Source organism: Mytilus edulis, chromosome 3, assembly GCF_963676685.1.
Source record: "Mytilus edulis chromosome 3, xbMytEdul2.2, whole genome shotgun sequence".
Lineage (NCBI taxonomy): Eukaryota > Metazoa > Mollusca > Bivalvia > Mytilida > Mytilidae > Mytilus > Mytilus edulis.
Window position 1 is genome coordinate 70087195 of NC_092346.1, and position 13506 is coordinate 70100700.

Below are 13506 nucleotides of genomic sequence, written 5' to 3' on the forward strand. Positions count from 1 at the left end.
TATATGTAAAAGAAAGAAAAAGCAGAAAAGATATATGTAAAAGAAAGAAAAAGCAGAAAATATTTTATACAGAAACTCAAAATTACTTTTTGACAAATGTTAATGTCAAAATCTAATACAATGTGACAGCTGGGAACAGTTTATCTAACAATATATATATGTTCCTGGTCACAGAATAATTTTTTTTTATCAGTGATAAATGTTGATAATGCATATAAGATGCTTTTAAAGTGTAAAACATATTACTGCAATTTTGAAGGGGTATTTTTTACTCAATTTTGAAGGGTCAGTTAAAGTAGCTGGAAGTTTCTGACTTTATTTTCAAAAATAATGCCATTATATTATATAATACCTGAATGTAAGCAAATCATATGATAATATGTGGCGTCCTTCGTGCCACTCTATCCCTCCTGTTTGATACTTTAAAACAGATGAGATCCCCACCTCTCAACCATATACATTCATGTATGGGACTATATAACTAGTAAAATGAAATATAGGGGAGTTCCTGAGGTTACCCAACCCCCTCCTTTTTGGTAACTTTGACAGGGTTGGGATCCCTACCCCCTAAACCATATGTATTCAAGTATGAGACAATATAACTAATCAAATGAAATATAGGGGGATTCCCTGGGGTCAAACCACCACCTCCTGTTTGGGAACTTTTAAACGGTCGAGATCCCCAGCCCTAAACCATATATTCAAGTATGGGACAATATAATAAATCAAATGAAATATAGGGGTCCCTGTGGTCACTGTACACCCTCCTGTTTGAGAACTTGGAAATGGTCGAGATCCCTACCCCTGAACCATATATACTCATGTATTGTACTACATGTATATAACAAATCAAATGAACTATAGGGGGAGTCCCTGAGGTCACCCTAACCCCTCCTGTTTGGTAACACAGAAATGGATGAGATCCCAACCCCTAAACCATACATACACATGTATGGCACAACATAACTTATCAAATGAAATATAGGGGGAGTCCCTGAGGTCACCCCATCCCCTCCTGTTTGGGAACTTTGAAACATCGAGATTCCCACCCCTAAACCATAAATTCAAGTATGAGACAATATAATATGTCAAATGAAATATAGGGGGAGTGCCTGGAGTAGACCACCCCCTCCTGTTTGAGAACTTGGAAATGGTCGAGATCTTCACCCCTAAACCATACATACTCAATATCTATCAGGAAAGAAGAAAGATTGAGAATTGGTCTGTGTATATCGAAAATGAAAAGTTTTGATTTTTTTTTTTTTCCTTCCATTACAAAATATCATCTTTTTATACATGTACAATATTACCTGATAATCCATTAAGCCATAGATCATACAGCTCAAAATCAATTATGGTGAAGTTTCCAACAAACACATCTAATGTTGCCATAACCAAATTTTTTTAAAACCTGAAAAATATAAATGATGATTTAAAAATGTAATTTATCTATATCTATACACAGCCGTTGGACGTCAAGAGTAATCTTGGACTACTCAATGTCTAAGGTCATGTCTTACTTAACTCTCAGGTGTTTCACATAATCAAACATATTTGAATACACTATGGCTCCAACTAGGAACATATATATAAATATAATGATTGATTGATGGTTGCTTTACATCCAGTGGCAAATATTTCAAGCGTGTTCAGGAAGATATAGATATACTGTTCCCAGCTCCAACATATAAATTAACAGGCTGTACATAGAAAATTATGTTAGACCACAGATTTTTGTGTTGTGGTTAGACATTTTTAACAGTTTATTTAGAGACTTGATTGACACACATACAAGAATGGGAGTACCTTCATGAAAAATAACAGTAAAAATCAGGCCAAATGAAGTTTTTAGGTTATTTTTGGTGAATGATGATAAAATGTACACTTTCTTCTAGACAATCAAAATATTGATTGATTTTGAAAAAAATATTTAAATTGAAAAAAAATTATTTGACTATTTCAATAAATATTATAATATTTGAGACCTCTGTCAAATCACTATCATTTACCCCCCTTAAAAGCTAAAATTTTGTTGTCTTCAATGAAATATTTAGATCATTTAATCTCATCTAACAAAATCTTAGCTCATGACATATTTATTCAAACAAGAGAAAACAACCTATGGACATGTAATATGAAGAAATGTATCCATAATCTGTGTTTTTCATATTTAACATCTTTTAATGTTCCTATTACACCAGTGGCGGATCCAGGGGGGGGGGGGTTCCGGGGGTGCGCACCCCCCCTTTATTTTTGCCGATCAATGCATTTGTATCGGGACATATGTTTTGCACCCCCCCTGCACCCCCCCTTTGCCCTGGGTTAGCACCCCCCCCTTTCGAAAATTCCTGCATCCGCCCCTGTACACCTATGCTTGCTCAAATAAAACAATGAATTCATGACCAAATTTTACAAGAACAGAATTCATATATTACAGAATCATCAAAATTATCAGTCATGCTTCAGTGATTTCCTCAATAATCAACCAAATTTTCCCCCACAATTGGCACTAAAGGGTGGGCCGGCCCCCCTCCAGACCCCCTGGAACGTCCATGCAAGGTTGTCTGGCTGTGCGTATCCCATGAGTATGACAGTCAGTTCATCATCAATATCAAGAGTTGACACTGACACTAAATTTGTATCAGATAGATACTGACAGTATGAGTATGAAAGTTCGGATAAAATCATTAAATAGACATTATCTAAAGGACAGCATAAGATTATTTCTCTTCGTACCGACCTAAAAATGTGTCTTCGATAACTGAATCACATTGCAAACCACAGTTTGGTTCCACGGGGACTGTTGGTCTTCTTTTATTAGTTTGGTAAATAGTTGTATCACGGGAGATAATCCAATTCAGTAACAGCCAAGTTTTCTCCCTTGTCATCCGAATTTTCACATGAAATAAATCAAAACATCACTTCACATCAAATTAACAGCAGTGAAATAACCATAACTTGGATTTGATGGAAAAAACTTATTTTTACCTCGATAACAACAGTCACGCTAGAATAATAGGTACTTGGGAACAGGACAATTTTTAGCCATCCCCCCTTTTTTTTATATATAAATTTCGATTATTTTTCGCTTTTCTGTATCAGAATTTACCAGAAAAAACTTGTTTAAGGTGGTACCCAACACTTTCACTAAAATTAATTTGGCTCGTTTAATTTTCATAAAATTTTGTCAAAGTAGACCCTTAAACAAAAATATAAAAATTTAAAAATTTTTGAACCAACTGTTTTGTCAGAAAAATTACACTGGTTATATAGCACTTTGACAAAAAACAATTTTGATCATTGAGAAGCTTAATATTCCTTTAACAACACAACGTAATTAAAACGTTTAGCTGACTTTACAGAGTTATCTCCCAGTAGTGTTAGGTACCACCTTAAAATATATCAGTGACTGCTGTAGGTAATAAATTTTAAATTGATTGTAAATAGACAAACAAATCATCATTCTATTATATTTAAAAACGCAAAAATAATCAAAATTAACAAACAAACAAAATCTGAAAAAAAAAAAAAATTAAAAGGAAGGGTTAAACAAATATCGTGTCACAAGTACCTATGTTTATTAATGAATTTCTATGTTTATAAATTTTTTAATTTTATTATTTGAGGGTGGTAACTATAAAGGGGGTACTGAACACGAAAACACGTGAAACAAAAATCGCAAAAACGTTGCACGAAAAATCAAAATTGGGAAAAACGAAGCACAAGAAATAAAATCATAAATATTAAGGAAAAAAAGTACTATAAGTTATTACTCAGTTGTTCTTGATGATTATGCAGCCTTTATCAATGGACATGGAGACCTTGCGGTCATCTTTTAGCGTCCGCTACTTGCATCTTATTTGAAAAAAAAATCATTCATAGTAATTTGATGGACTTCATTGATACCATACATATTGCAAAAGTAGAATGATAACAACATACATAAATTACTATCAGATTAGATTGGACGTTAAGCAACCAACAATCAATCAATCAATCACAAATTTCCGAAGGTATTCAGTATAACACACCATAGATGATTACATCTATGAACACACTGACTTTTTAATCAAATGCGTGACATGCACGAGAAATGAAGAGCACAGACACGAAACACGGAAAATAGATAAAGGGAAACACGAAGCACGCAAATCGAGCCAAACACGAGAAAACGAGAAATAAAACGTCAAAACATGAAAGAAAATACAGGAAATAAAAAGGCCGAAAACGTTGCATGAAAATAACCCATTACCACCCTCTTATTTACGCTCATTCAAATTTTGTCACGTAAGTAGATACTCTTTTATCATACTTCAAATTTACCAAGTCTTTCACATATACATGCCAAATTTTGTGTATGTAAAAAGCATAATCACACAAATTCTGAACTCCGAGAAAAATTCAAAACGGAAAGTCCCGAATCAAATGGCTTGAAAATCAAAAGCCCAAACATATCAAACTAATGTCATGTTCCTGACTTGATACAGACATTTTTTAATGTAGGATATGGTGGATAAAACTGGTTTTATTGCTAGCTAAACCTCTCATTTGTAGAACAGTCGAATTGATTAGAGCAAATTCCATAGGTAAAAATGTCAAAAATACGGGTACAACGTTCAACATGGTCTTAATATACTCTTAATCTTATTTGTAATGGATGTCTGACATACCTGTAGCCAGGGGGGGGGTCGTCCGAACCCCCCCCCTTGAAAACAAATAAGCACTGTCAATATAATACTTCCATGGTTGTGTCAACAGTTTCCGCACTGGACCTATCTTGTCTTGATTATGACCAAAAATACACTATCGAGTTCAAGGTCTTTATTCAAACTCTAAAAATCGTTATTTCCGCGAGAAACAATTCCTTACACACAAACAGACTTTCGAGATGGGGAGACATTTTTGTGTGGATGGCGTACAGTTATAGCATCCTTGTGAAATTGGAATGTTGATACAAAAACTTTCAGTCAAATATAACTCACGGTTGCAAAGTAATTTTATAAGTCATACACATTCTCGTGTAACTAGCCTGTATGTGTTAGATACATGTAGATATATGTTAAAAAATTAAGCATGCATAATATCTTTCTATAGCTCTGCGGCACTTATCTCATAAGGATTATAAATTATCTATATAGCAGACTTGTCTAATTAGTTCTTTCAAATACATTTCGAAATAGCTGTTTCGACGTGAGTATTAGATGCGTATCTGCAATTTGAAAAGGACGTAATAAATATTAACAAATAAGCATCCAATTTAAATTTTCATGATGACAAACATGGTACGACTTCTAGCATATCGTTATATCCAAATGTTTTTGTTATGGTGAAGAATTTGATGGTGATGGTAGATCTTTGAAATGTTTTTTTTTGTTTAAATTATCCACAACCTTTTATAGTCTCGGGACGACTAAGGCTGAATTAAAAATAAGCAAAGACACTTGCCTGTTAATGAATATTGTATGTCCCCCCCCCCCAAAAAAAAAATAAAAAAAATTCCCGTTTTGGTATTCTGTATTTGGAGCCCTCAGATGGCGACAAAAATAAAAAATAAATCGCTCTGGACACAGAATTTTAAACGGGCCCCTATAGATGTTTTATGGTTGTTTGTATCGTTTAGTCGTTGTCCTATATTGACGAAAACTCCACATATTTTTTTTATGCATAAATAGTTAAATTTTTATAGATTGCGGTAAAAAAAGGCCACAAATCATAGAAATGTATAATTAAAACAAATGGCCTCGGAGACTTGAATTTTTTGTTTGATTTTAAAATTTAAATGAAACAAAATCCAACAACCTTGCAAACGCTACTTAACCACCGAACTTTCTTAGTAACAATGATTATCAATTAATATATAGCCGACTTGATGATATCAAAGAAAACCTCGAAGAAAACATGACAAAATCAGTAAAAAAAACCACCACAAACAATTTTTCTCGATTCTTATAATTTTGATGTAATAAATAACCATATACTGATTTTCGATTGATTATTTTTTTTTATCATTTCAAGTTTCCTACACCGTTGACATTTCTTTTCTACACAACATTATCGACTATTCCTAGCGTGGCTTCATCGATCGACTTTGTAGAATATAAACTGACAGAGTCTGCAGGCAAATTATCAATACTTGATTGATCGGTTCCAAAGTGGGAATTTTATGACAGGTCGATGACGTAGATTAAATGGAAGAAACTTGTGTTCTTGAATTGCACATAACACCGCGAAAATAGGTATTTTAGTGAGGTAAGTGAAAATAGCTATTACGTTTTTACTGAATGAATGTGATTGTGACAAATACACTAAATAGCGACAATTCTATAAGTGTTGAGCTAGTCTAGATTGTGTTCTAAATACTGATTATCAGTGTAAAGGTCAGATTAATTAGGAAGTGAGTTTTTATGGATAAACTTTAGAGTATAGATATTGAATTGTTTTATACTATCTGGAATATGTTTTGCTTATTGTATGTAAAGCACACATATATAGTTCCTTTGTTTGCTGAATGTTTGAACTTCAGACCAAACTATTATAGTTTGTTCACATCTGCAAATAATTATTGTTATAAGGATTTATAAAGTTTAATTGTACGTAACTTTTCATTATTTTCAGCATGCAAAGAAAAGACCAATTGAGAGAAGACAATCTGTTATAAACTTATACCAGCAGTTCTTTTGAGAACTGTATGAATTTGTTCAAGAATTGAAGATATAGACAGTTGAAAATGCTGAGAGCTGTGTTGACTGCAGTTTACATTATATCTGGTGTCCATATATTTTTGGGGATTCTTAGTGTTTGTCTAGGTGTAGTGTCCAGTATTCGTTCAGAAGTATGGCTTGCACACAGTGTGTCTCCAATATGGAGTGGAGGGTTTGTAAGTATGCAATTTTAAAGAATATTAGAACGTCTTAAATCACGATATATTGTCACAAATAAGCAACCCCTCTACAAAAAAAAACAAAAAAATATAAGCACACACGCAGTTTTGTTTGGTTTAACGTAACTAAAACGTTAAATTTGGGTTGTGTGTAGTGGGTATTGGGATTTAGTATAATTATGTCATGCGTTGACACACCATACCTGAACAATAAAAACTGCAATAGTGTATTTCCTTGAAAAATAATAAGTCAATAATGCTGAATTAATGTCTTGGATGTTTGGGAATCATATACCAAAAACAAATATTGAAGATTTCACGTTTTCACTTCAAGTTTTTATGTGTACATGTATTTAGCATTTTTTTCTTTTCTGTTTCAGTTCATTATCACAGGAATTATAGGGATTTTATGTGCTAAAAGGAAATCATCATACGTGGTAAGGTCATGGTTAATTTTCTAAAATATATAATCACAAAAATCATCTTCAAAGACAATTTTTGGGAAAACATAGTTATATCTAAATCAGATAGTCAGGCGACAACTAAATGATCGATCTTTGGTGGTTAATATAACAAAGAATATGTGGTAGGATTGCCAATGAGACAATGCTTCACAATAGACAGAATGACATAGAAACTAACAACTACATATATATGCCACGATACGACCTTCAACAGTGAGAAAAACCCACACCCCTTTCAACATTTGGTTATTCTGTTAAGGTCAGATTTCATTGGTGGAGGAAGTCGCCGGGAGGCCCGACGTGAAAAAAGTATAACAAAAAAATAGAATTTCCAAAGAAATTCAAAACAGAAAGCCCATGGCAAAATCAAAAGCTCAAAGACATAAAACGAATGGATAACAACTGTCATATTCCTAACTTGGTACATGTATTTCCTTATGTAGAAAATGGTGGAGTAAATCTGGTTTTATAACTAGCTAAACCTCTCACTGATATATATATATATATATATATATATATAACAGTCGCATATAACTCATTATGTGAAACACAATGTATGAGCAAACAAACAGACCAGGTCAAAATTGAAAAATAATTGGGCACAGATGTCAACATTGTGTAATAATCTGAATCATAAAAAAACCCAAGTAATTATTTCAAAGAAAAACAAAAAGGCATTTAGACATTCTATATTGTACAAATACAAACATGAAAGGCAAGAATACAAAAGTGATCAAAGCACAATAATGGGCCAGGTCAGTTAATAAAAATAAAGTCTATATTTTCATGGATGATTGCTTAAAAGTTGTTTTTCTTTGTAACAAGTAAACGAGGTCCACTGGGGTAAAGCTGATGACCGTGAACTGCATTCACGGTCATCCCAAGATGTCGGATGAAAAATTAGGTCAGTATCTGTATTGTCTGTTACAGTGTTTCTATATCATTTTCTTTACAAAGTATACATTGATACGATGTAAATTTATAAAAGATTCACACAGAAATCACAAATTACTACCGAAAAATGTTCAGGAAATGCGAAATTCAATTTGAAAAAATCGCTAAGATGTCCGTAAATCATTATCAAAATATTTTCAAGATGACCGTAACATAAAACAAGGATGACCGTGATTGGTAAACAGATGACCGTAACTTGTAAAAGATGACCGTAATTTGTAAAGATTGACTGTAATTTATGAAGGATGAGCGTAAATTTTAAATGATGACCCTCAATTCTAAGAATATCCGTATTTGTATTCATAGCTTTTTGTTGTGTTTGTCTCAATAGGGGCTAAGTTAGCGGATATAAACATGTTTCATCAATTTATTTTTAACTATTTGCAGTATTTTGAGTTCATGACAAAAATTGCAAATTTCTCGTAAACAATGAAATATTTATTGATAACGACTTTAAAATTTTAATACAAATTGACGGAGATACGACGAAAAGTTGAAGAAAAAAGAATGTGTCCCTCTGAGGTGTCTCTAGTACATGCCTCATCTACACTATAATTTTATATGTTCAGTGGACCGTTAAAATGGAAAAAAAACCTGTAATTTGGCATTATGATAAGAAAGATCATATCATAGAAAACATGTGTACTAAGTTTCAAGTTGATTGGGCTTCAACATCATCAAAAACCTCCTCGACCAAAAACTTTAATCCGAGGTGGGACAGACGGACAAACGAGCAGACGAACGGACGAACAAACGAACGGACGCCCAGACCAGTGGGGCATAAAAAAAATCTTTTGGCTTTTAGTTGGAGGCTGTGCAGCACACTTTTTTTTATTATACGTGTAAGGTGTCATTTAATTGCGCTTTTGTTGCATGTTTTCTCCACTTTTTCATGTGCATGTCTTGTTGTATGTTCATTTTAAAAATTATACCCTCTACCGTAACAAAAGATATATATGGTGAACTTTGTATTTAAAGCGAGTGTTATTTTCTCCTACCTATAGGATAATACTCTCATATAAATACGTTTTATATCAACACAATTAATCATTTGATACAAAAAAAGAAGTTTTACAAATACGGATATTTCTTAGAATTGACGACCATCCTTTAAAAGTTACGGTCATCATTTAGAAATTACGGTCATCCTTTTACAAATTACGGTCATCTTTTAACCAATTACGGTCACCCTTGTTATGAATTGCTGATTCTGTTACGGTCATCTGGGTTGTGATTTACGGTCATCTTAGCGATTTTTTTAAATCGAATTTCCTGTTTCATGCACATTTCTCGGAAGTAATTTGTGATTTCCGTGTGAATCTTTTATAAATTTGCATCGTATGAAAAAGTAAAGAAAAGGATATATAAACACTGTAACAGACAATACAGATACTGACCTAATTTTTCATCCGACATCTTGGGATGACCGTGAATGCAGTTACGGTCATCAGCTTTACCCCAGTGGAGGTCGTAGTCAATAAATCTACCCCCGCAACGTGATTACAAAATTCTGTAATCTAATTTCTTTTTTTTTACATTCCCGATAATAGTCTCTCCATAGAAAGAATGCATTTGATATCCCTTAACTAAGAAACAAGATTGATGACTTACACCTTTTGCTTAAATTACATTCACTACCGAGAAATCTCCGTTTTGGCAAAGAATGAAAATAATGCATTCAATTTTGTCGTACAAAATTCAATGATTTCTTATAATTCTTTAACTTCAAGCTTCTGTAAGTCAATATATTTATTGAAAACCTTATCATCTAAGCAATTTTGGATTCTTTTTTTTAGATCATGAGTTTTATTGCACTGTCCGTAGTATCCATAGTTACAGCCGTGGTCAGTATTCAGCTTCTTCGTCTTGGACTAGTGAACCACACGACAGATGGACACACTTTTCAGAAAGAAAACAAAGACATTTTAATACTGATAGCGTTGGCCGTAGCAGGAACAGAATGTCTTGTTTGTATACTATCATCTATTCTTAGCTGTAGGGTAGCAAAGATAGCTAAAGAAGAAATGTTCAAACAAAGAGAGGGGATGTTTTATGTCAAGGTACTTGGTCAAAAAGACATAGTCGTTGTTACCAAACCTTTGCTAACAAGAGATGAAAATACAGCACTTTGACCAAAAAGCGTCAGAGAAATAGAAGTTCATATCTTTACACAAGAACTGTCGCATTGCATTTACGAAATTACAGTAATAAAGACACTCATTTATCAATTCAATATAACCTTGCGTATCACTTAAACTTTCCAACATGATAGCAAATGATGTGTTTCTACATTGTAGACATGAAACATGGAATGGATCGTTTAATGTGTTAAGATTTGCAAACAACACAATAAAGTTTAATGTTGTATTAACATTCATATGCATTTTATTTATCCTTAACCTAATATTCTATCAATCGCTTTTTTAACCCATACTCTATATACGTTACAACATTTCATTCAGTTTTTATTTTTTATTTTGTGAACAATCCTTGTTGTGTCTATAAATTCACACTTATCTGTGAATATCCGGGTTTGTAATAATATGAGCAACACTACGGGTGCCACATGTGGAGCAAGATCTGCTTACCCTCCTGGAGCACATGAGATCTGTGAATATCCGTTTCACAATTCCGCAATTTCACAGTTCTACAATTCCGTTCGACTCCTTTTCACGAATGTGACCTACCGAATCAAGACTATTTTCCGGGTTTGCAATATACTAAGTAATTAGCAACACGATGGGTGCCACATGTAGAGCAGGATATGCTCACCCTTCCGGAGCAGGCTGTCATCACCCCAAGTCTTTGGTTGGGTTCTTGTTGCTTAGTCTTTAGTATTCTTTGTTGTGTCTTGTGAACTATTGCTTGTCTGTTTGTCTTTTCCTTTTTAGTCATGGCGTTGTCTATTTGATCTACGAGTTTGAATTTTCAATAAAGGGTACCGTACGAAATTTTTTTTATCATAGAACACTTGAGTTTCAAAAATATCCAAAAAACTATAAAAGTCGCGAAATGGGAGATTTTCCTTATAAAAATGGTGTCATACTTGTTCCAACGAAAAATCTATCCTTCGGATTGTGGAGAGATTGTCCGAAGAACTCATGTATCGTAAGTATTGAATTTTCCTGATTATTTTCATTTTTATGAGGACAAACAGTATTGCTGTTGTAAATAATTAATCCCAACAAACATATATACCCAATTAAGTCTTTTTATTTGCAAGGTCCATGCACACTTCTCTTTTGTATGCTTTAATTGTACTATTATATCTTGATCATTCTTTAACTATATGGCTTAAATTATCATTGAAGTAGGACTCTATATAATGTTAATTTTGCAATACCTTTATACTGCTTGCAATTCCTAATCTACGCTCCAATATGTTTGGTATGAAAATATTGTATATTTAAGAATTGATAACATCACGAACAAGGAATTTGAGTTATCATCTTATATTGAAAAGTTTGTTGTTAAGGTAGCACAATACAAAGATTTTTCATCCCCAATCAGACATCTTTAAACTGATGTAATTCCACTCATCTTTCTTTAAATTTTATAAATGAGGTACCAAAAGAAAGAAGAAGGACCAATCTTTCAAATTGTGATAATTTCATTATGACATAATTATTACATCATTAATTGTTATGTAATTAGTTGCCATATTGTGATGTCTATACTTGAATGAATTTAGCTTCTTTATTATTCATAGCATCCCAAAATATTTTATAGATTCGTGCACAACACAGTTTGACCTCCAAAACTGTGTCTCAGATTTTTCCTATTATATTTCATTCTCTCATAAATCTTCAATGAAGTTTGCAACATCAATTCATAAGAGACCACTAAATTCAATTGGGTATAAAATTTGTTCTATTGATGTTTTTGGAAATCTGAGACACAGTTTTGGAGGTCAAGCTGTGTTGTACAAGAATATATAAAATATTTTGGGATGCTATGAAGAACAAAGAAGCTAAATTCATTCAAGTGTGGACATCACAATATAGCAACTAATTACATAATAATTAATTATGTAATAATTATGTCATAATGAAATTATCACAATTTGAAAGATTAATCTTTCTTCTTTCTTTTGGTACCTTATCTATAAAATATAAAAAAGGATGAAATGAATTACATCAGTTTAAAGTTGTCTGATTGGGAGTAACAAAATCTTTGTATTGTGCTACCTTAAAACTGAATTTTCCTTTACTTTTTTTTACAGAACGATTCAAATGAAGTCAATGATGAAGTCCAATCGCAACTTGACACAGAAGAAACAATTTACAGAGAAGAAACAACAGAAACAACTGATTTACACGTTGAAATACAATCACAGTTCTTTTACAATGATGCCTTTATAAAAGACGAAGAAAACAATTTTGTATTTATTTCGGATTAACAAGCGCCATTATGCAAAGTTCAAATGTTATAATTATTTATATTAAGTTAAGACCCGTTGTCCTAATCTAACCCACGGACGTTTCGTTAACCTAAAAACTTGTTTACGACTAAAATATAAATCGGTAACCATTCAACATCTGATGGATTTAATGTAAAGACGTCATTAACAGTTAGAGAAAACTAGACTTTGCGCGAATCTAAATATAGGTATTGACAAATTGTAGTTCCGTGAAAGTGCACATGTGTTTTACGATAATATATAGTATGGTTTTAATTCAGTAATAAACAAAATCTATATCTATACCACTAAAACAGTAATCAAATATATGCATGTATTGTATCAAAAAGAATTTACCACCATATTGATTGTACTAAAATTCACGATTAGCCTTTAAAGTTTCCGGTTGTACTATGTATATAATATTTGACAATTAGGTACATGTACTTAAAAAATAGTAAAGCATAAAAAATAACGAATTCCGAGGAAAATTCAAAACCGGAAGACCCTCAACGAATGGCAAAATCAACGCTCATATACACTTCAAACGAATGAAGAACAAGTGTCACATTCCTGACTGAATACAGGCATTTATTGATGGATGTAGAAAATGGTAGATTGAAACTGGTTTTATAGCTAGCTTAACTTCTCACTTGTATGTCAGTCGCTTAAAATTCTATTATATTGACAATATTGTGTGAACAAAACAACCACATGATACAGATAAAAATCTCAAATATCGGTGTGCATCAGTCAACATTGTGTAATAATCTTAATCAATACAAAATAAACAAATTTGTCAGCAAAGA

At 32.7% G+C, this 13506-nt stretch overlaps 2 protein-coding genes across 4 annotated transcripts in view; one reads left to right on the forward strand and one right to left on the reverse strand.

Moving 5' to 3' along the window:
* Window positions 1-3026, reverse strand: part of LOC139517283 (acidic fibroblast growth factor intracellular-binding protein-like) — a 28609-nt gene extending 25583 nt beyond the window's left edge. Inside the window, exons 1-2 of one of the 2 annotated variants that reach the window (XM_071308184.1) lie at window positions 2741-3026; window positions 1311-1411 (exon numbers count right to left, since the gene is read on the reverse strand). In XM_071308184.1, coding sequence (XP_071164285.1) covers window positions 1311-1392 — 82 coding nt within the window. In that variant the 5' untranslated portion in view covers window positions 1393-1411; window positions 2741-3026. Of the gene's footprint in view, window positions 1-1310; window positions 1412-2736 lie in introns of both variants that reach the window. The other variant, XM_071308185.1, reaches the window with a different exon arrangement.
* Window positions 2901-12772, forward strand: LOC139517284 (transmembrane protein 196-like). 2 transcript variants are annotated; one of them, XM_071308187.1, is made up of 5 exons: window positions 2901-3019; window positions 6616-6877; window positions 7261-7317; window positions 10095-10358; window positions 12521-12772. In XM_071308187.1, the coding sequence occupies exons 2-5, from the start codon at window positions 6728-6730 to the stop codon at window positions 12695-12697; spliced, it is 648 nt and encodes a 215-aa protein (XP_071164288.1). In that variant the 5' UTR covers window positions 2901-3019; window positions 6616-6727; the 3' UTR covers window positions 12698-12772. The 2 variants fall into 2 exon arrangements, with proteins under 2 accessions (XP_071164288.1, XP_071164287.1); XM_071308186.1 differs by lacking the exon at window positions 2901-3019 and adding an exon at window positions 6014-6249.
* Window positions 12773-13506: the final 734 nt, after the last annotated feature.

Excerpts from the sequence above, each read along its gene's own strand:
- LOC139517284 (XM_071308187.1), top strand. The coding sequence starts at position 6,728 with ATGCTGAGAGCTGTGTTGACTGCAGTTTACATTATATCTGGTGTCCAT. Across the intron at positions 6,878-7,260 it reads CAATATGGAGTGGAGGGTTT|TTCATTATCACAGGAATTAT; the intron begins GTAAGTATGCAA and ends TTTCTGTTTCAG. Across the intron at positions 7,318-10,094 it reads AAAGGAAATCATCATACGTG|ATCATGAGTTTTATTGCACT; the intron begins GTAAGGTCATGG and ends TCTTTTTTTTAG.